This window comes from Trichosurus vulpecula, chromosome 8, assembly GCF_011100635.1.
Source record: "Trichosurus vulpecula isolate mTriVul1 chromosome 8, mTriVul1.pri, whole genome shotgun sequence".
Lineage (NCBI taxonomy): Eukaryota > Metazoa > Chordata > Mammalia > Diprotodontia > Phalangeridae > Trichosurus > Trichosurus vulpecula.
This window is the reverse complement of record NC_050580.1, coordinates 222116935-222139851: the sequence shown is the minus strand read 5'-3', so window position 1 is coordinate 222139851 and position 22917 is coordinate 222116935. Positions and strand designations below refer to the sequence as shown.

At 40.2% G+C, this 22917-nt stretch overlaps 1 protein-coding gene across 2 annotated transcripts in view; it reads left to right on the top strand.

The window, feature by feature from the left end:
• MAX (MYC associated factor X) overlaps positions 1-14800 on the top strand; it is a 37711-nt gene extending 22911 nt beyond the window's left edge. For both annotated transcript variants that reach the window (XM_036736886.1, XM_036736885.1), the window contains 2 exons: positions 11890-12013; positions 13215-14800. In XM_036736886.1, the coding sequence (XP_036592781.1) occupies positions 11890-12013; positions 13215-13402 (312 nt within the window). In that variant the 3' untranslated portion in view covers positions 13403-14800. The remainder of the gene's footprint in view (positions 1-11889; positions 12014-13214) is intronic.
• The last annotated feature ends 8117 nt before the right edge of the window (positions 14801-22917 follow it).

Below are 22917 nucleotides of genomic sequence, written 5' to 3'. Positions count from 1 at the left end.
TAATATTATATTGGCCTACAAAGCTTCACCAGACTGCTAAAGTAGGACCCATGACACAGAAAAAAGTTTAGAACCTCTGGGCTATATTAACAAAAGCTTAATATCCCATACAATGTGGATATTCCCAATGTATTTTGCCAAGGTTTCTTAGTTTTGAGGTGATCAGTGTCTCCCCTCCACCCCCTATTTAGTGACAAATGTTCTCTAAATGGGTGGTTTTAGGGTAAGCCAAAGGTCATGCTAAAGAAATGAAAGAAAACCACACAAAACCTTACATATCCTAGCAAGATTTCTTGAAGGATATTTTTCTAGCTAACTGTCAAGGATTCTATGAAAGGAACGTCCAAAACAGGTATTGCAGAGTTGTTTTTAAGTCACTTCTAGCAAGATGTTGTCTTGCTTCAGGTCTATAGATCAAGTCTCATCCCAGTCATCTGTGCCTCACACAACACCATTATCCCAGATTAGTTTGGGAATTATATCAACATAAAAATGCCTTCTTAGCTTTTCTTCCTATATACAAGAAAGGTTGCATTTCTGCTATGTTAGTGTTGATTCACTAGCTTTTTGTCCTTTGTCTTTTTTATTCTGAACACCAAGAAAAGTACTTTTCTATTTATGAAGTAAAAAAAAAAAAGAGAATTGTATATGAAACTTTAATGTCTATTTCATATTGCTTTTTTTTTAGTTTTGATTTTTTTTTTCAGTTTACAACATTCAGTTCTACATAATTTTGAGTTCCAGATTTTCTTCCCCCCCTCCCTCCCCAAGATGGCATGGAATCCAATATATCTTCTACATATAACTTCGCAGCAAACTTATTTACACAATAGTCACAGATACTGCTTTTTTAAGTACATAATAGATTCAACGTTACTATAATAGGATCATTAATTTGAACTGGGAGGAGCTTTAGAGGACTCTAAGCCCAGAACTTTATCAAAGCTGACCTGTTTATCTATGCCTCCTTCTGTATTTCCTTCTATTCTCTTCTGTGCATCCCTTTCCCCCTTCCCTGTTGAAAACAGAAGGAAAAAATACTAATAAGAAGTAAACATAGTCATTCCAAATAAATCCACCAGTGACTGTATCTGAAATTGTTTTATCTCTTTTTGCAACCTGAGTTCATCATCTCTCTTTAGTAACAAGCTTCATCATAGCTACTCTGGAGATAAAGGGTTGATGAGAGTTGTTAAGTATTTCAAATGTTTTTCTTTACAATGTATAAATTGTCTTCTTCCATTTGACTTAGTATCAGTTCATACAGGTCTTCCCAAGATTTTTTTGAAGTTGTTTCTTTTGTTATTTCTGCACATTATTATTCCATTTATATACAAACAACAGCCATTCTCTTCAGTTTCCATTCCTTTCCTTTCCTTCCCCTTTTTGTTTGTTTTGCTTGTAACTATTTCCTTCCTCTCATCTTCCCACTTACCCATCACTGCATATTTCCTTTTTTGATGTCTTAAACACCAAGGTCACCACGAGCACGTTTGACCCTCCTTCGTTTAGTTCAGGTATGAGTAAAGATTTTGTGATGCCCACTCCCTTTACTCTTCTTTCATGCTAATGTACTCTTGTCACACAACCTGAATATGAGAAACATTTAGTTCCACACCCTTTTTTCTCCTTTATGTACCAACGTATTCCTTTTATTTGACCTTTTCTTTCCTGTCTTAAAATCCTCAGAGCAAAATCAGTTCAACCCCCTGTCCTCTGTCTTAACTTCCTCAATAACATTAAGGTTTGGAAGGGACACCTGTTATTTCTCCCCCTATTAAAATGCTGACATTTATTATATAGTTCAAGTTGCTCAAATGAATTTGCCTTTTCTAGGTTTCTCTTGACTTCTTTTGTACTTGTGTTTCAAAGTTCCTATTCCGACTCAGCTCTGGTCTTTTCATCAGAAATGCTTATGAGGCAGCTAGGTGGCTTAGTGAGTAGAGCCCTGGCCCTGGAGTAGGGACCTGAGTTCAAATGTAACCTCAGACACTTGACACGCTTAATGGCTCTGTGACCTTGGGAAAATCACTTAGCCCCAATTGCTCTGCCTTCCCCCCTCCAAAAAAAAAAAAGAAATGCTTGCAAGTCATGTATTTCATTAAATTTTTTTTTTGGCCGTATAGGATTATACTCAGTTTTGCAGGCTAATTATATTCCCAAACCTTCTCTAATTTATACTAGGAGGCATAAGATCTTATGAAATCTGTCTCTTTCTGACCGTTTGCAATATTTTTTTTTCTTTGTCCTGGAATCTCTGAAATTTGACTGTGACCTTCATGGGACTTTTATTTTGGGGATTTGTTTCTAGAGGTGATTGGTGTATTCTTTATATCTTTACTTTGCCCTCTGGGCAGTTTTATTTCTCTGTAGTATGTGTCCAGTCTTTTTTTTTAAGTCACAGTTTTCAGGAAGTCCAATAATCCTTTGTCTCCCCGGCCCCCCCCTCCCCCGTTTATTTTATTTCACTTCTGAGAGTAAAAGGGTGTAGGCTGCTAAAAGATCTTTTCTTGGTGCTTAGATGTACTAACATTTTAGAGACTGTTGAAAATACCAATATCAAAACTGTGAATATTTTGATCTCAGTCCTAGAGCTTGAGGTCAAACTTAAATTGTGTGGCTCTTACAGCACCTGCTGGAGATGATGGGTCTAGTTGGTTTGCCAGATATAGTTCCATATTTGTAAGTGTTTCTGGTTTGATACCTCTTCTGAGCTTCATTTCTTTTTTCAGCCAAGTTCCTTTTTGTATCCAGCTTATTGTCCACAACACAGGTACTTCATAAATTACTAGCTTATAGCATATGCTTTTTTCCTAGTAACCTTACTAATTACTGTTGCCTGAATTGAGTAGCAAAACAGATGCTTCTAAAGTAGTTGGTCCCAATGGATAAGTAGTTGTCTTAAAATTAGAGCCGTTTATTCTTTTGCTAAAACCAAGTCCACCAAATCTGAATAATAATTTTTGGAAGAAAATATTGATGTACATTGTTCAGATAAACATAGACGTCTACTGACTGGTTAAAATTCAGATGGAAGCAGTCCCATTTGCAAATAACCATGTTTGCAAACAACAGTACTGTTTTGTATTTTTATTGTATTTGCAAGCAACGTATTTAGATTGGAGAGGTGGTACTTTATTTCACTGGCTGTTTTTTCTTTTTCTGTTATGGCATGCACGTTCAGAAAAATAATGCGGTTTGTGCTGCCAGCTTTCTTATCCTCGCACCCACCATGTCTGAGCAGCTCCCTCTTCTCTAGCCCAGACTTCCTGTGAGTCCTATGATTCTTAAATGGTATTTTAACCATTTCCAGGTCAGTTTTTTATATTAGCTATCTTAATTTTATTGCCATTTTTTCAGTCCTTTGATTTTGTTCTAATACTTCTTGCTGTCATTGATATATGTTTCATTTATTGTGGTTTTCAGGGAGTCTTGTTACTTGGGTAAGGTTTACAACTTCCTCTTCTAAGCTTGTCTCCCTTTTTTCTTTCAGAGCTCTTATTTCATTTTTGATCCCTTGCTTCATTCTAACATAATTTATGTAGTTCTTATGGAAAACCCATTTTTTCATTTTGTTCTATTATGGAGTTATTCTTCTAAGTTGAATGTTCAACTTGTCTAGATCTACAATATATTTTTTATGCTGACTGGTGCTTTCTTTGGTTTGCTCATCTCTCCAACTTTAATTTTAAAATTAGTACTTTATGCCAGGACCAGCATACATTCCCTCCTATGCTGCTCTGGGAAAGGGGAAGTAGTCTCTGCTTGGAGTCTGCCTTGTGTCACCTGTGTTTCTGTGCTGACCTCCACCTCTCGAGATTGGGCCCTTCCTGCATTTTTGAAGTTCAGAGCACTGAATCTTCAGGGTCCTCTATAGCATCTCAAGTCAGTTTTTTTTTTTAGTAGCAGATACTTTACATTTTCTTCTATTTTTTTTTTTCCTATCTTTAGATTTTGTTCTAAGGTTTCTTGTCTTATGGAGTGATTGATTTTTGTTTGGTCTAGTCCAGTTTTCAGGGAGGCATTAATTGGGTAAGACTGTCTACTTTCTGTTTTAAGCTATTTATTTTCCTTCCAATTCATTCTTTCAAAACTTTAATTTTTAATCTCTTCATTTCTTCTAAGTATTCATGTAGTCCTTATGGAAAATCCATTGTTTTCCTTTGATTCTACTTGCTGTTGGGTAGTTAATTCTTCTAGATTGGATTTTGGGGTGTCTCTGTGTAAGAGAAATGCTTAACGTCAGCATTCTCCTAGTTCAGGTTCCATTTTGGGATTAAATGAGGCACTTGTAAGTCATTTAACACTTAACAAAAAGGAGCTTTACTTTGGCTTCACACAGGAAGAAAGATACAGTGGTACTACCTTCAGTACCGATCCTTAAGGCAAGATCTGATAACTCCTCTTGGGCACCCACCAAACCTGAGAACCATCAGTCCCACCTGGGTGGGGCTTTTTATGCCCTTGGGTGACCAGGAAGCAGCATCAGGAAAGCCTGAGTCAGTCAGGTCCCAGGGTTTCAAACGTTTTAGGGAAAACTAATCCCTGTAACAGGAAGGAAGGAGGAGAGGAGGCTTGGGCTTAACTCATGTTATGAGGAAACTAGTAGATAATAGTTCTAGCATATTCTGTATTTGTAATTCTTTATAGTAACTGGTATCTTCTGTTGACTCTTATCTTTAGCCTTAGTTTCTGAATTGGAGGTTTGTACTAGAGCCAGGCTCCAGGTAGGGTAGTCAGTTGTACTTGATTTTGACCTGGGTCATATAGATTCCTGTACTGACCTTGAGCTCCCAGGGTATGTCTGTACTATAGTAGGTTTTGGACTTTCCTGAATCTTTGAGGTTCATAGTGCTGGATCTTCAGGGTTCTCTGGTATTTCAAGACAGAGTGCTAAGGAAAAACAGGCCCAGGGCTTGGGTGTCGTGGTCTGAGGACTGCTACTCAGACTTCCAAGGACTACAGTGTGTCATGACCACCTTGGAACTTTCTTGTGGGAGCCCTCTACCCTTGCTGCCTTCAGAATGAAAGCCTTTGCAGGTTATAGGCGTCTCTAGATTATCTCTGGGCATGCTGAGAGGCTTATATCTTGTTTGCTGCTGCTGGCCTTCCTGGCCAGTTCGCTTTTTTATTGCTTGTAGACTTCCAGCTGACTGGGGTAGAAGAAGTGAATTATTGTAGTTTTTTGTTGGGTTCAAACTGTTGCTATTTTTAGGTTTTTGTTGGAGTAGGTATTTGAGAGCTAGGTTGGCTGCCTCCATTCAAGCTGTTATCCTGGCCAGAACTGTCTCACCAGTTTTCCTCACTTTCCAGAGATTCTAGAGCAGTGATTAGTGAAGAGAGGAGGTGTTAGCTATTGCTTCTATTCCTATATCTATGCTTTGGGATAACAACATTATAATTGGTTGAAGAGTCATAGAAAAAGAAGGAAGGTGGTGGGGAGAGTTTTTTTGGTGGTTGTTCATTCATTTGTTGTGTCTGACTCTTTGTGACCCCATTTGGGGTTTTCTTGGCAAAGATACTGGAGTGGTTTGCCATTTCCTTCTCCAGCTCATTTGACAGATGGATAAACTAAGGCAAGCAGCAGTAAGTTACTTGCCCAAGGTCTCACAGCTAAGAAGTATCTGAGGCCAGATTTGAACTCAGGGAGATATTTTTCTAACTTTAGGCCCTGCACTCTATTCGCTGCACCACTTAGCTGCCTAATAAATTTATTGAGCTTATTCCTATGGCCTTGGCCTTGGTTGGGATTTGTAAAATTTTATCTGACTATGCCCAGAGGGCTATAAACTTCACATACCCTTTGATCTAGCAAAGCACTTCTAGGGCTATATCCCAAAGAGATCATAAAAAATGGAAAAGGACCCACATGTACAAAAATATTTATAGCAGCTCTTTTTGGCAAAGAATTGGAAATTGAGGGGATGTCCATCATTTGGAAAATGACTGAACAAGTTGTGGTATATGAATGTAATGGAATATTATTACGCTATAAAAAATGATGAGCAGGCACATTTCAGAAAGTCATGAACTGATGCTGAGTGAAGTGAGAGCAGAACATTGTACACAGTAATAGCAACATTGTGTGATCAACTAGACAATTTCAAAAGATTCTTGATGGAAAATACTGTCTACATCCAGAGGAGAAATTATGGAGTCTGAATGAAGATTGAAGCATACTATTTTCACTTTTTTTTTTGGTTTTTCTCTGTTATTCTGATTGTTCTTTCACAACATGACTGAAGTAGAAATATGATTGTCCATGTATGGCCTGTATCTGATTGCATGCTGTCTTAGGGAGGGAGGAGGAAAAGGAGGGAGGGAAAAATATTTGGGGCTCAAATCTTAAAATTGAATGTTGAAAACTGTCTTTACATGTAATTGGAAAAAGAATGAAATACTATTAAGTGGAAGAAAAAAAAGGAGACTGAAAAAAATTTTTTATCTGTATTTCCCTGTGTCTAGAGGCCCAGGGGCATCTACTATACCAGACAGATGGCCATTATCTAGATAGCTGTAAGGGCTCATGGGGCATTTGGATAAGAGACTGCATGACTCAGGCAAAACAAGTCTGGTAGATGACAAAATAAGAATAGAGGTTGCATTAAGTTTATTCATAACCTAAATTTCTAACTTAATTCTTAATATTGTCCCAAGATTATGCAGACTTTTAAAACATGCTGTCTGTGAAGAAATAGTGAGCAGGTTAACATGCAATAGGGGTTTCTATTCAGAGCTTCCCATTTGGGGTTGTGTTAAATCTGAGAGGCTGCAGGCAAGTACTGAGGGCCAGACCAAACACTGGGTAAGAATACATCTGAAGTTTGTGACTCTGGGGTACCATGTTTTAGAAAGAACATTAACAAGCTGGAGCAATACATCTGGCAGAGAACATCACGGATAGGTAGGAGAGTTAACACTATGGCACACAAGGATCTTGCATGAGCTAGGACTATTTAACTTGAAGAAGAGAACTCAAATGATACCTATCTTCATATATTTCAGTGGAAGTCATGTGCAAAAGGCACTAGACTTCATTAACATGGCTCCAGAAGACAGAAATAAGGTAGTAGAAGCTAGAGAAGCAAATTTCATCTTAATATTAGAAAATGGAGCTTTCCAGAAGTAGAACATGTTCTATTTCAGGAACTGATGAGCATTTCATCTGCACTTTTTAAAGTAGAGAATGGATGAGCTCTGAGGTTCTTTCTTCTCTGTGCTACTCTGTATTTAAACAATGTTCCTGGTTTAATTTGTTGTGGCTGTTCAGTCATTTCAGTTGTGTCCAATTCTTCATTACCTTCTTTGGGTTTTTCTTGGCAAAGATACTGGACTGGTTTGCCATTTCTTTCTCCAGCTCATTTGACAGATGAGGAAACTGAGACAAACAAATTTAAGTGATTTGCCCAGGGTCACACAGCTAATAAGGATCTCTGAGGCCCAATTTGAACTCAGAAAGATGAGTTTGTTAACTTCGGGCCCTCTATCCACTGCACCACTTAGCTGCCCTGTTTCATTTTACTACTTAATAATTAAAAATCTTATTAAGTATCTTTTTAACAATTGGAAGCCACATCTGGATAGCCATACTTGCAGAAGTTTGGACCAAAGCAAACCTTTTTTATTTCACCCTATTCCCCCTCCCACTATGAACCCTCTGCTCCAGCCAAAGTGTTCACTGACAGTCATTGAGATCCAGCTTGCACCCTCACCTCCATTGCTGAATCCTGAATCTGACCTTTCTCTTGCCTCCTTTCTTTTTTTCAACTCAACTGCAGTGAAGCCTTCTCTCATCAACCTAACAAGAAGCAATCTGAATTCCTGTAGTTCTATTGTTTCTTCCCTTTATGATAACTTCAGTGAACCTGTTCTCTCACTGATGTGAATACTGCTACCACTGGTGAAGATCACAGTTCAGCCATTTCCTTTCATCCTGTGTGACTCTTGTCCCTGTCTTTCCATAAATTTTCCACAGCATATCCACTTGGTGTTCTGGGGGCTTTCCTCTAGGTCTTTGAATGTTATGTAGGTATCAGAGTATGTAGATCATAGGATCATAGATTTACAGCTGAAAAAAACCTCCAAGGGTATCCATCTCCCTCATTTTACAAGTGAGGAAACTGAGGTCCAAAATCTTAGTGGCTCTTTCTGTTATTCCTTATTCTCTTGTTGTGACCAGTCCACCTTCCTTTACAGTCATATATTTTTCTGGTAGCATCCTTTATGTAGCTTATTTTATACAGTTCTTGATGGGTAGTATATGGTAGCCTACTCAAGTTTACCATGATCCTTTGGAAACAAGAGGAAAAGAATAAGCATTTATTATGCCACTAGTGTGTAGCAGGAACTGTGCTAAGTGTTTTGCAAATATTACCTCATTTGATCCTCCCAAAAAACTTGGGAGGTAGGTGCTGTTATTATCCCTATTTTACAGAGGAGAAAATTGAGGCAGACAGCTTTTAGGACTTTGCTCAGGGTCACAGTTGGGAGCCATATTTGTAAGCTTGGGTCTTCTTGGCTCCAGGCTCAGCACTCTTATCAGTATGCCCCCTAGATGCCTCAGCAGTGGTATTCCATGAACTGACACCATACTGTATCATTAGAAGAAAACTTCTCTTCAGAGAGAAGCTTAAGCTCATTAAAAGAATTGTGCTTTTTCCCAGTAAGCCAACTCTTCTATTTGAGTTTCAGTCCATGAACACCTCTGTCAAGGATAGCTATACCATGAGATCAACTCTTTCGGGCTTTCTAACTGGATGTGATAGTTTGGACACTAATCATTCTTTACCCACTTGGCTTTTCTTATGTGGATAGGCCAAAAACATCTTTGAATTATTATGGATAGGGCATGTATTCTTTTTTTTTTAATTTTTAGAATAGTATTTTATTTTTTCAATTACATGTAAAGAAAGTTTTCAGCATTGACTTTTATAAGATTTTGAGTTCCAAACCTTTTTCTCCCTCCATCCTTCCCCTGTCCCCTCCCCAAGATGGCAGCCAAACTGATATAGGTTATATAAGTACAATCATCTTAAACATATTTCTATATTAGTCATGTTGCAATAAAAAGAATCAGAACAAAAGGGAAAAACCAAGGGCAAGAAAAAATAACACATGCAAAAAATGGTGAAAATGGTATGCTTCGATCTACATTCACACTCTGTAGTTCTTTCTCTGGATGTGGATAGTATTGTAGTCCATCATGAGTCTTTTGGAATTGTCTTAGAATGTATTGCTGAGAAAAGGCAAATCTGTCAAAGCTAATCATCACAAAATGTTGCTGTTACTGTATACAGTGTTCTGGTTCTGCTAACTGTACGCAGCATCCATCCATTTAAGTCTTTGCAAGTTTTTCTGAAATCTGGCTGCTCATCATTTCTTATAGCACAGTAGCATTCCATTACATTCATATACCACAACTTGTTCAGACATTCCTCAATTGATGGGCACTCCTTAAATTTTCAGTCTTTGCCACTACAAAACTACTATAAATATTTTTGTACATGAGAGTAGGACATGTACTCTTAGCCAAACAAGATAGAGGCAATTGCAAAAAATAAAAATAGGTAACTTTGCTTACTTGAATGATTATGTGTCTCATTTTGGAGGCTCTGCGGGACTTGATGGAGCTGACAGAGTGTTAGCAACAAACAGAAACATCTATAGGACTTCACCATGTATAAGGAATTCCTCCTTCATTTGGAGTCTTCTGGGCATTCATCATGATGGTGGTACATCTGTATGATTTTGATATGGTTCTTTGAGTTCATTTTATTATATGATAACTTAATCCTTATTATAACAATTCATTCATCCAGTAAACATTTCCTCTATTAAAAGGAAACAACATGTACACAGAAAAGTAAATACAAAGCAGTGACTTGGGGGTAGAAGGCAAGGGGCACCAGCAACGTAGAAGAGATCAAGATAGGCTTCTGATAGGAGGTGGTATTTGAATGGAACTGTGAAGGAAACTAGGGATTTAAAGAAGAGAAGAAAGGATACACTCCAAGGATGGGGAATAGCCTGTGTGTGAGAAATGGAGGTGAGTCACAGAGGCCAATTTGGCTGGAATATGAAATACAAAGAGAGTGATACATAATAATCTTGGAAAGGTAGGCGAGAGCCAGAATATAAAGGCCTTTAAATGCCAAACAGAAGGGTTTACATTTTGTCCAAGACAAGAGGAGCCAATAGAGCTTCTTAATTAAGCAAGGTCAAATCTGTGCTTTAGTAGTATCAGTTTGACTGTTTTGAGGAAAATGGAGTGGAAATGGGTGGACTTAAAGGAGGAAGACCAATTAGGAAGCTTATTCCTAAGCAAGAGTGGATGAATACCTGAGGTGGTCATGACAGTGTTGAGAAGAAGGTAGATCAGAAAGGTGCTGTGGAGGTAGACTTGGCAGCTAATTAGATTTGAGGTGGGAGGGAGGAGGAAGTCAGGGATGACTGGAGGTTGAAAACTTGGGTGATGTTAGTGCCCTAAAAAAAATAGGGAAGTTAGGAAAAAGAAAGGTTTGGGTGGAAAATAATCAGTTCTGGTTTGAAAATGTTGGGATTTTGAGATGTCTTCGGGACCTCCATTTGGAAATAGTTTGTGATGCGGGACTGGAGCTCAGGAAGACTAGTTATCTGTGTACATGTGCATGTCTCTCCCAAATAGACTTTTGAGCTCGGTAAGGTGATGAACCATATTTTAATACTGTTTTATGTTCCTCAGAGTACCTTGTACCAAGTCGTTGGTACTCAGTAATGAATAGCTTTGGGGGCATTATGGCAAGAGAGCCAGATACAACTGCAGGACCTTACAAGCCATCATCTCCTATAAAATCCTTCTGTTACCCAACCTAAGGAGTTATAAAGTGACCCTGTCACTATTTGATAAGCGTTTTTGATTTTTAAAAACCTGAGAAGGTGAGAGGTAACCCTTAACCCATCTGCTTTTGAAATTGTGTTCAGTAACTACTTGAGTTACACTGCTGGATTTCCAAAGTACTTCATTGTCCTAAGTAAGAAATGTTCCTGCTTCACATTGCTAGGAGTCAGCACTCCATTGGGCAGTGATTCTCTTTGTCCCTGCACTGTGCCAGTAGTTTAAAATTAAGTTCTGTGAGATAACCTGGGAGAGTGCAGCTTTGAATAATTCTGGCAGTGTTTGCAACCTAAAAGAAACCTCCCAGCCAAATTGGACACCAGGAGCACTGTTATCTGACATCAGGTTCATTAGCCTACTAATTCATTCTTCTGGGTAGGCAGTACCCAGGCCCCCCACAAACTTTGGTAAAAAGAATATTATTGCTTTCTGAAATTTCTTGCAGTACTACCACCACCACCACCGCCTTTTCCCTGTGTTAATAGATCGGGTAGTTTATGTTTTCACAAAATTGATTTATTGTTAGCGATGATGATGATGACCATGATGATGGAAACTGTGATGCAAAAAAGAGGGCAGCATTGCTTATTGTATGTATTTTGTATACAAATAATCATGTTTTCCCTCTTAACATTTGGCTGAGTCCTGGGAGCTTCTTAGAACAATTTTGTGGGTTCTCTCAGCCCAAAATAGCTCCAGTACAGGCCTGACTCCTTTCTTTTCGGACTAGGGACCCACAGTTTTGCCATAGTATGGTTGGGCTCCAACAGTAAATATCCTAAGTGGTTAGTCATTAAATGACACATTAAGTGACCTGGACACAGCTGACCTTGGGAACTGTTTCTCAGTAACATGGAAAGACCCTTAAGTGAACTATAGGTTGTCATATTCATTTTATCTGGCTGCACTCTGGTCCTGCTGCCATGGCTCCTACTACAGAAAAACAGATTTGCTTCATCACTACCATGAACTAGGTCTTTATTTTGTCCCCTGTGCTTTTCTCACTATTGCAACAGGCATCCCGGGCCCAAATCTTAGATAAAGCCACAGAGTACATCCAGTATATGAGAAGGAAAAACCACACACACCAGCAGGATATTGATGACCTCAAGCGGCAGAACGCTCTGCTGGAGCAGCAAGGTGAGCATCTCCGGCACTGGGGCAACTGCCCCTTCTTTGCCGTGGCTGGCTGAGGGCCGTCTCATCTGCGCCGGGATCAAAACCAGTTGTGGAAAGCTTAATAAGCCTCAGTCCTGGATCTAAAGAACTAAATATTTGGGATGTAGAGCCTGAGAAAGGAACTTGTGTTGCCTGTCCAAATCATAAGACCGAGGAGGCAGGAATATCTAGGGAATTCAACCGTGGATTAGAAGTTTTTGTGTCTTTTCTGAACTGGAGCCAGTCGTTTTCCAGTTCTGTACCCTATTTGCCCCATCAGCAGTCAGGGGCACCAGCTGTCTGTTAACAACTTTGAGGTCCTTGGATTTAAATATATTGTATAAGTACCAAAGCCTCACAAGGGTTGGATAACAGGTGAGCCCACTGCAGCGTGAACAGTTGTCCAGTCAGGGCAGCACATGGGCCAGGTCCCTGCTGTGTCAAATGCTCACGACCGCCTTTTCCTATAACCACAGGGGAAAGCGAGAGCTGATCAAGTTCTTTGTTCCTGGGGAATTCACTTCTCTTCCTCCCTCATGGAAGATGCAAGTAAAAGGAAATGCAAGTAACCACTTGGGTTAGAAAAATGCAACGTCAAAAAAATGGGTTCTTAGCGTTCCAGATTCGGACAAGCTGAGCTGGGGCGCCTGGGAAGTGGGGGGTATTGGTGGGGAGGCACCGAGCTGGACAGCCTGCATGTGAGGGGTCTGTCAAAGGGCTCAGCTACCGTGTGTGGTGAGCTGCTTCTGAGGGCTCAGATTTTCATCATAAGAGTCTTTCCTATTAGGGGGCTTAGCCAAAATTTTTCTTTGGCTCATGTCATCCTTTGCTGCTGTTGTGGATGATATAATCAGAACTGATACAATCTTTCCCATCCCTGTCAAGACTGCCATTGGTGGTGATACCAGCGGCTTTTGTGCCTTCCCAATGCTGGATTCCACAAGAAACTCCATATTCCTGTCTTTGCATTGTGCTTCTGTGACAGGGTTGATAACATTGCAAGCCTTCTCTCTAGAATTGTTTGGGAGGGGAGGGACATCTTCTGGAAGGGAGTACTGCTTCTGAACCACCCATAGATTCAGGGATTAGCAGACCCTTAGGAAGAACACAAAGAACCCGAATCTGAGCCATCACTTTTGGTTAGCCTCCAGAGTGCTAACACAGTCCTTGTCTTGCCTTTTAGTCCGTGCACTGGAGAAAGCGAGGTCAAGTGCCCAACTGCAGACCAACTATTCTTCTTCAGACAGCAGCCTCTACACTAATGCCAAGGGCAGCACCATCTCTGCCTTCGACGGGGGCTCAGATTCCAGCTCTGAGTCAGAGCCTGAAGAGCCCCAAAGCAGAAAGAAACTCCGGATGGAGGCCAGCTAAACAGAGCAGGCCAGCAATAAAAAAACTGTCTGTCTCCTCCATCGTCTCCTCTCCCAGTTCATCGTTAGACCCCTCCAAGCTGTTTTAAAGACTCTTTATTTTCTTTTCTTTTTTTAAAAAGTAGAAGCTTTTGGACTGCAGCTTTCATCTTCTGCCTTTTCCCTTCAGCAGCCTTCTTCCCCTACCATGAATTTTTAAACCAAAACATCCCAACTTGGCAGCTTTTTCTGTGGAGGACAGACGGACACACCTCTGAGCACATGCTGCCCCTGACCTCCCCAGCCAGCTCCTCCCACCTTGTTGGGCATCATTGCCCAGGTGACTTCTCTGCTCACAGGTCTCCTTCCCTTCTTCCCTACGTCTTCCTTGTCCCCCCTCATTTGATAGACTTTGTGAATCTGTGAACTGCTCAACTTTTAGAAGATGACCTGTTTGGAATAATCAGAATTACCCAGAATTTTTTTTAAGGAAAATTTTTTTTTTTCCCTAAAAGAAATTTATCACTCCTGCTGAAGGGTTAAGTTGGTGGGGGGTTTGCGGTAGTGAGGGTAAGTGGGAACATCTATGCAGTCTGGTGTCTTGGGTGTATTTCACTCCTGCTTCTCCCAGCTAAGCTACATGGAGTTGGGAAGTTCAGCCAGCTTTTTTTATTTTATTTTACTTTATTTTTTTGCCTGAGTTGCCGGCTTTCAGGAAGGTCTTGTGACACCATGTGGTATGTATTTGGAGACTGCAATAGGGAAGCTTCAGCCACCTGGGGATTGATTTTTGGTGGGGGAGACTGGGATAGAGGGAGTGGAGAAGGGAGGGTTAGGGTTGGGGGAGGAGTGCATTTTTTTGTATTAAGGGCCAGTGATGATGTTTTGATATTTATTTCCTGCTACTGAAATTTGAATCCAAGTTGACTCTCCCTATTCTGATGATGTCGGTATTGCAAAGCGACAGATTCATAAAGTAATGATCAAATTTTCCTTTGTGTGTGTTTCTAAGAAATAGAGCCAACTGATTTTGTATATAAATACACCAAGAGCATCTTACCTGGTACTAAAAACCACAGACTAGTTCAGGTCCCTTCTGTTTCTCTTTTTCCCTTCTGTTTTGGGACCTCTCTCCCTTATATGACCTGGCCCTGGTTCTGGCTATGGTCAGCAGGTTCCTGTGAAGGGTTTGTGTGTTAAGCTTCTTTTTTTCCTTTTTTTTTTTTTTTTTTTTTTGTCTCTACCCTATCCTGTTCTGGCGTATGCTGATCTCTAGTGTGTACTATGTAGTCTCTGTCCATGTTTAATTCCATTCCATGGAAATAAAAAGTATGTTGTACATACTGCCGAAGAATTGTCTTGCAAGTTAAGGCTTCCCCCTTTACTATAAGACTATAAATAAAAACTTATTTTATCCTTAGTGTGGTGGTGTCTTCTTGCCCTTGTGAAGGTGAGGTGGTTCAAGGGATAGAGTTTTTGGCTGCTGTCTCTTGATGCATGTTTGAAGATTTCATCTGCTTCTGTAGCTTTGTGTTTTTACTGCCACAAGCAATAAATTATTCACAGGCTAAAATGCTGTTCCCTCTTTCTGTGGACTGAGCTCAGCCCCAGTTCTCAACAGATAGCTGTTAACAGTCATGTATTTGAGATCGGGTACTGTGTCAGCTGTCCACTGGACAGAGAATCCAATTCAAAATTTACTGTTGTACCCAGCACTGAAAGGCAGTCAGGAAGAACATGAACTACAGATAAAATTCTTTGGCAATTCTTCCTCCTAAATGCTTCCCTCTTTAAAGGGGGACAGCTCAGAGGACAGAATTGCATTGTAGAGCTCATTTTGGAAAGCTGTTGAGGAGCTGAAACACATACCCCAGAAGGGCGACTAGGGATGGTGAGACTATGTCCTATAAGGATCAATTAAAGAAATGGATTTACTTCTCGTCTGCAGAAGAGATCTTAGTAGGGACATGGTATCTTGCTGTCATCCAGTATTTAAAGGGCTATCATGTACAAGATAGACTTAATTTATTCTGCTTGTCACCCTAGGGAAACAGTGGCTGGATATTACATGAAGGGAGATTTGGGCTTGATGTAGGGAGAGAAATTCTGAGCAATTAGAACCATTCAGACATGAACTGGGCTGTTACCTTGACCTCAAGGCTGGATGACTGCTTGTTGAGGATGTTACAGAGATTGTAGGACAAGTACAGGCTGAACAAGACAGTATCCAAGGGTTACTTCCAGAGTCTGTTCATGAGCCAGCCCCCCCAGTACTTTTCTGTTTCCAGAAGATCGTAAGGCATTGAGAGAGAGTACAGCTGGGCATGACAGCAGCAACGTCATCCATATAACCACATTAAGAAACCAGCATCAAATTATACTTATTTAATCCTAGAGTAAGGCTGTAAGATTTAGAGGTAGCAAGGGACCTTAAAGATCTATTCCAACCACCCCATTTTACAGTAAGAAAACTGGCTTATAATAAGGGAGAATTTACCGATGCTCAAACGAAGAGACGGAGGCAAAATTCACTCACTGGCCCTTGGACTACAAATCCAGTGTTCTGCCATACACTGCTGCTGACAGGAAACAGAAAAAAGCTTGGCTGGTGTTTGTTGCCCACTTAACTACTGCTACAGGTATTTCCAGGTCCAGAAAAGGAAACCTCTCTGGATTGCTGAGACCACAAAAATTAAAGGTAGGAAGTACTCATTTAGCCATCATCAAATTTGTTATCAGAACTCGAAGGAACATATTAACTGGGGAAAATAGATTCTATTTGTTAGATTATAGGGTTAGGCTTAAATAAAAAGAAAATAGTGCTGCCAGAGTAGTATTTCTGTTGAAGTAAGGAGTCACTGAAGAGCCAAAGCTGGGTATTTGATGAACTAAGAGCCTGGTGTTACTATATTAAAGGATATGATACAGGAAATAGTCTAAAAGACTGAGTTTAAACCAATGCAAGTAATATAAATAAAAATCATTCCAGTTCTTGCCTTAGTGGAGTAGAAGCCAAATTGTTAGAAGAGGATGTACAAAAGTTGGGTGAGTTAGTAGCTGTGTTATGTTAACTTGTTGGAGATGAGAAAAGTGGCGGAACCTACTGCCACTGAGCTGAGATTTAGGTTTCTTGCCCAAAAAGGGTTGCCTGGGTGATACTAAAAAGTAATGGGAACCAGAGAGGGTTGGTTCTCACAGAAAATAGTTTAACTTTTAGGCTGTGTAGTTCACTGAGAGATAGTGCTGGAAAGTGAAAACACAACTGAAGAAAGATGTCTTTGGGTTTGCTGAACTGGTAGTAAGAAGGCTGAATAGAAAACAAAGCAGAAGTGTCATGCCAACGTGAACCATGTGCCAGGGACTGGGTCAAGCAAGTATGTGTGTGTGCACTATTGGGCTGTAGCACTAAGATCTCTCAGATTCGACTGGATGGAGGTACGTAAATTGAGCTGTATAGCCTGTCCCAGCTGCAGAATTAAAGACACCCTCAGAACACTCTTCAGTCTATTCTGTATGTTGACTAAGTGAATGGATATCTTCCCACAGGATGAAGTGGGTGGGTGATAGTTAAACTTTTATGTAATGACATTAGAATATTTGGCTTGTTTACATTATTTTCCTTGATAGTTTCCTTAACAAACTCTAACATCTTGTTTGTTTGCTTGGCCAGTAGGAGCAGATGGCTTCACTAAGAGCCCTTATTAAAAACCTCCTCTATCCTTTTCTTGACTATAATCAGTACAGTGTTCGGAGGCTCTTTGCCATGTTCTTTCCTGCTGTGGTGAGTAGTAAGCAGAACTTGACATTTTCTCCCACTACAAGTGTTTCTGGGAGTGCAGATTTTTTAAGTGGCCTAGTTTTTAAAGCTCTGGATATGCTACCTTCCTTACGTATCAGCTACAATAGGAGCTACCAGGAAAAAGAATAGCTGAAAGAAAACTATGGAAAAAAGCTGTGGGAGATAGACCCCTACCTGGAAAAAGAATGAAGAGAGCTGAAATCAATACCTAGTTTTACCCATATCTTTAAAAAAAGAATCATTACAGTCTCTGTTGTTTTCCTTACAGGAGTGTGAACTGTAAGGTGTTTCCTACTCCTTAGAAGTGTGAGCACTGTGTAATAAGGCACTAGAATTAAAAAGATTACTAGGACGATAATTGGGTTTGGAATGACTAGAAGAATCCTTTTTGAAGTTTAGGACAGTGATTTCAACTACTCAGTAAATATTTGTAAGTTATTATTAACATATATTAGCTACAGATTTCTTTGTAGGATGACTTAGACCTAGCAACAGCTAGAAGCATTGTCTCAGCTAGTGAATGGAGACTTAAAAAAAGCCAAGGAGGCCTAGCTGAGCTGGATCAACCCCATTGACCTTTCTCTGAGTAGTCTAACTTCCAAGATGAGTGCAAGAATGAAAGAGATACATTCCCTGAACTCTTATTTCATGCAGCTTATGAGGAAATGTGAAAAGATAGAGCTTCAGCTGTGTAGCCAAATCACCAAGGGAGTTAGCCAGGACCCCAAAAAGGGGAAAGGAAGCTGGGGACTCTTCAATTTTATCCCTTTCCCAAATACCAGCTGAGAGAGAAGTTACCAGGTCAATCATGATTTTATGCAAAGCAGGGATGCAGATGTACGGTGACTGGCTCAGTTAACTAAGAAGTTGGTGTTCATCAGTTACCAGTGTGCAGTTTCTGGGGATGGTCAGAAATGGGTGTTTGGCCTTGGTAGAAAGAACATGCTGCCTCTGCACCATAAAAAGGCAACACAGCTCCTAAAAAGTTCATTTACCAGAAAACCGCATACAAGCCAAAAGTGGGGAGCAAAGAGCTTCATGTTTGTCTTACAACAACAAAAAACTTTATGACCCATCACAGACCATACATTAAGTTCCTAACTGTGACCCTCAATTTTTTTTTCTTGCTCTCAGGGAATAAAAGAAAGAAGCAAATGACCAACCAGTACTTGTGGGGTTTTGTACATTTAAACTTTTTGGAGTGTGTAGCTAGGGTTAGTACACACCTAACCTACTAACTGAAAGACTTGTTCAAGTAAAAACCCATGTCCTGAATGATGATTCTCCCTGCCCCCTCCCACCACTTTTTTCTATAGTGCTTAAGGCACCATAAGATCCTGAATCTATGAAGAATGACCTCTTTATGTTTATTATACCACACTTCCCCTCCAACACATTTCTCCACTGCCAAGATGCCATCAGGTACAGTGCCCACTGCCAGCCACGCTGACTCCTAGATCTCTACCTCTGCTGGAGATGCCCCTGCCCTACCGTCTAGGTGCACTCAAGCCTGCTACTTTCCCTGCCTAAGGTATTTCCATTTAAAGTCAACCCAACATAAGCATGAACCCCCTTTTGTGTGCTGTCTCCCACATTTAGAATGTAATCTTGAGAACAGAGACTGTCTTGATTTTTTCTATTTATACCTAGCACTTAACGCAGTACTTGCCATTTATGACCTTAAATACATGCTTTTTCACTTCATAGATTTTAAATTTACCACAAAAAGGGCTTCTAATTTATTCCTTCCTTAACCAGATAATTTAATATTCTTGTTATCTTTTCTTTCTATTGGTCTGCCTATCATTGCTCCCCTACCCTAGCATTTTGATTAGTCGAGATTTAACCACATTGGTCTAGAGTAGCCTTAAGAAAGCATTCATCTGGCAAAGGAGGTTGTTCAAGCCCTTGGTCAACCCAACTAACATGTTCCACAAAGATTGAAGGTATACCAAGTACTGGAGCTTCCAAGAATAAATATGGTCTCTACCCTCAGGGATTCTTATTCTTTAGCCAGGGTGGGAAAATAGCCAATAAATACTATACTCCTCAGTGAAGTGTAGCTCTGAGGCTGAGCTCTTAAATTTGCACTGACTGGCTTTTTTACTGTGGACACATCATTCCCCCACTGCCTTCTTCAGTAGTCTGTTGTGAGGATGGGGAGAATGAGAGTGGCCTGCCCCCAGAAATACCACTGATAAAATGCTAACCGTGTTGCAAAAATATAAAGTGGAGTTGGAATACTAAGAAAAAAATCAAGGGAATATTTTCATTCCAAATCCAACAGCCAGGTCATGCGGTTTCGTTAGGAAGTTTAATTTCCAGCTCTTGGCTATCATAGGATTCTAGAAAGTAAACTTCTCAAAATGTATTTGAGATAAACGCATATGAAAAATGGAGCTAATAAATTTCATTTCTCTCTCCCCCTCCCTCCACATGTGGTGATGTGATGGTTAAATACAGAGACATGCTCTAAGTAATAATGAAATAATTAGTAACTGATGGTAAGTTGGTTCAGGTTAAAATCTGGCAGGAGCTTAAATTTATACCTGTTTTCAACGGACTTACAGACAATGAGGGGACCCAGTATTTTTTTCCCCTTAAAGCCCCAGTTATTTTATTTTCACTCTGCAATCAAACTTCAACCAACATGTACAGAGCATTTATTCCATATGAAGCCCTGCTAGATGCTGAGGGACTATGGGCTTGCCTTTTACATCTGCAAGGTCACACATTGTTCGAGATACTGTTTGCTTCACTTGTCTGACTTCTCTAACTGTGACTTCTTGAACAGAGGTTGCTCAATGGGGTGAAGTACTAGGGCAGAATTCATTAGCTCTCCAAGGACAGATGACTCACTTGCCCTGCCTGTGCTCATGTGCACCCACACACTCACACAAGCACAGTGGGATGGGTGTCTACAGAGGAAAGCAGCTGGGAAGGCCCAGCTCTAACCTGCCTAGCTTGTTCTCTCCTACATCCAGTAAGTCTATGCAGTCTTACAGCCAGGTCTGTGTCTTGGATTGTTGTTGTTTAGATAATATTCATTTCGGGGGTGGTGACGCATGTGTCTCCTCTGGGAAGGATACAACTGCACAGCACACTTTACTACCACTTTTTTCTAAAAAAACAAGAGACAGAAGTTGAGGCCTGAATGCCAACCTCCAAAGCTTTCCCTTCAACAGCAAGCATCATTCCTTAATGGGCAGCAGGGTGATACGATGTTATGATTTGCCAAAGGTCATACGGCCAGTAAGTGGCAGACTCCAATCCCAGTGGTCTTCCCACTAAACCATGCTGCTCCTTCTTCCAGAACTAGGTGGACATTTGTAAAACCCTTTCTTAAGTAAAAAACTTTAGCTCCTGTAAAAAAAAAAAGTGTGCAGTACAAATGATTACTAGTTTTAGGACAGTAGACTCGGGTGCATGAGTTGGCAGTAGGATGGGGAAATAACTAAGTCGACAATCCAACATTCCATGCCTAGCCTGTCAGTCCACAAACAATGCAATTCCCTTCCCACAGGTGTGTCACCCATTAGGACAAGCAAGTAATCTTCCTCCTTACCTTTCTAAGTGCTTGAGGCTTCCATTGCTTAATACCTCCCCACGTCATCAGCATGAGGAACACAACTGTGTCGGCTTAAGGGTTAAAGGACCGTGGCCAGCAGCTTCAGGTCAGAAGTACAGAGTAGCCAGCCAGAAATAATGAAGGCTATATATACTGCTGATGTACATGAGTAATGTGTCAGTGCTTAGACTAGGGTTAACTCCTAGCCACTCAGAGACGTATCAAAGTTAGCATTCACTCAGTTCTGTCCCTCCTGATGTTGTCGATCCATCACCAGAAAAAAATAGCACTGAGCAATTTTAACATCTGCAGTAGCTCAAACAATGTTGTGTGTAGTACATGTACAAATATTTCAGCTCACAAAAGAAAGCATGGGTGACATAGACACACACACACACACACACACACACACACACACACACGTTTAAGACTTAAAGGATTTCCCTGGTAAGGGTATTTCCTGCACTGACTGCAATCCTTTCATGCTTTTATGTGCTGAAAAACTTTATGCAGAAGAGAGTTGGAAAACTTGGATTTGAATCTCAGCTCTGCTTCTTTACAAACACTTTACAAATAACCCATTTGATCATCCTAGGGATAGATGTTAGCCCATTTTATAGGTAAGAAAACTGAAACAGGTTAAGCAATATGCCCAGAGTCACACAGTAAGTATCTAAGGCCAGATATGAATTCTGGTCTTCCTGACTCTAGGTCCAATGCTCTTACCCTATGTAGGTTGGTCCTTAGCTAACAGACATATCTTACCAAGATCAGCCAGAGCCTCTAAAGCACAGACTTCTAGAACTTAGTGTCATTTCCATGCCAAGGTGTGGCATCAGATGGGGACTCTGATAGGGAATGTACATATGCATAACTAGCTACATTATATTATATATTATATGCATGCGCCTGAGTATAGTTACATATAACACTTTTACAACTCAAATTCATTTATAGTTTGATACGTATTATAGTTATTTCCTTCTTATGTCCTACTGGTCAAATTCCACGAGGGCAGGCATCATGCCAACTAAATTTTGTATCTCTCTCAAGACCTATCACAGTGATCAGCATAGTCTAACTTGTTAGAGTGACAAAAAGGGCTTTTTTAAAAAGCTAAATTATAAGCAAAAGGAAAATCGAAGAAGCATCAAACATCAGTGGATTGGGGCAGATGGGACAATGATAATGGACAACACAGAGAAGGCAAAATTACCCAACACTGATTTAGCTTTTGTTTTCTCTACCGAAGAAAATTATTTTTGGATTCAGAAAAATAGAACAAAAGGTAGCAAGGAGCTCAAACTCAAATAAAGTGAAGAGATAGTGAAGAGAGCACCTAAGTCACTAGGTCTATATGTATTTCTTCCCAGGATACTCTAAGATAAGGTAGGTGTAGATTGCTAAGCCACCATCAATTCCATCTTTCAAAAATCTTGAAGGATAGTGCCACAGGATGCCTCATTCCTGACAAAAAGATCATACAACTTCAAGAAGATCAGATTGTTGCTGGAAGGGAATTTAGAGATAGATCAAGTCCAACTCCTCTTTACTGAGTCTCAGAGGCTGCTGGCACCCAGTGCCAGACAGGTGGTAGGTGGCAGAGCCAAGGTTTGAACCCACAGCTCCAAATCCAGAACTTCTACAATTATACCATACTTGCCTGAGAGTGGTCTGTATTTATAAGTATTCGGTAAAACCTACTGTGTGCAGGCACTATACTAAGCACTAGGGAAACAAAGGCAAAAGACATCCCTTGCTCTCAAGGAGCTTCCAGCCTATGTAGGAGGACCAGCCTGAAGGTGTTGTCTTTGTATCCCCAGCATTTATCGCAGTACCTTACACAGTAGGTGCTTGATATATGCTTATTTAATTGAATTATATTGAATTTATAAAGGACAGCAATGATTATTAAAAGCTAGCATGATTTTGTCAAGAATAGGTCATTCTAGACTACTCATTTTTTTTTACCAGGTTACCCTAGGACAGTACCCTAGACATAATAATAATAGCTGATATTTACATAGCACTGCAAAGCTTACCAAACAGTTTACACATATGATCTCATTTGCTACCAACAACTTTGTGAAGTAGATACTACCCCATTGTTATCTATATCGAGATCCAGTGGAGTAATTTGCCTTGGGAGTTAATGGGTTCTTCCTCATAA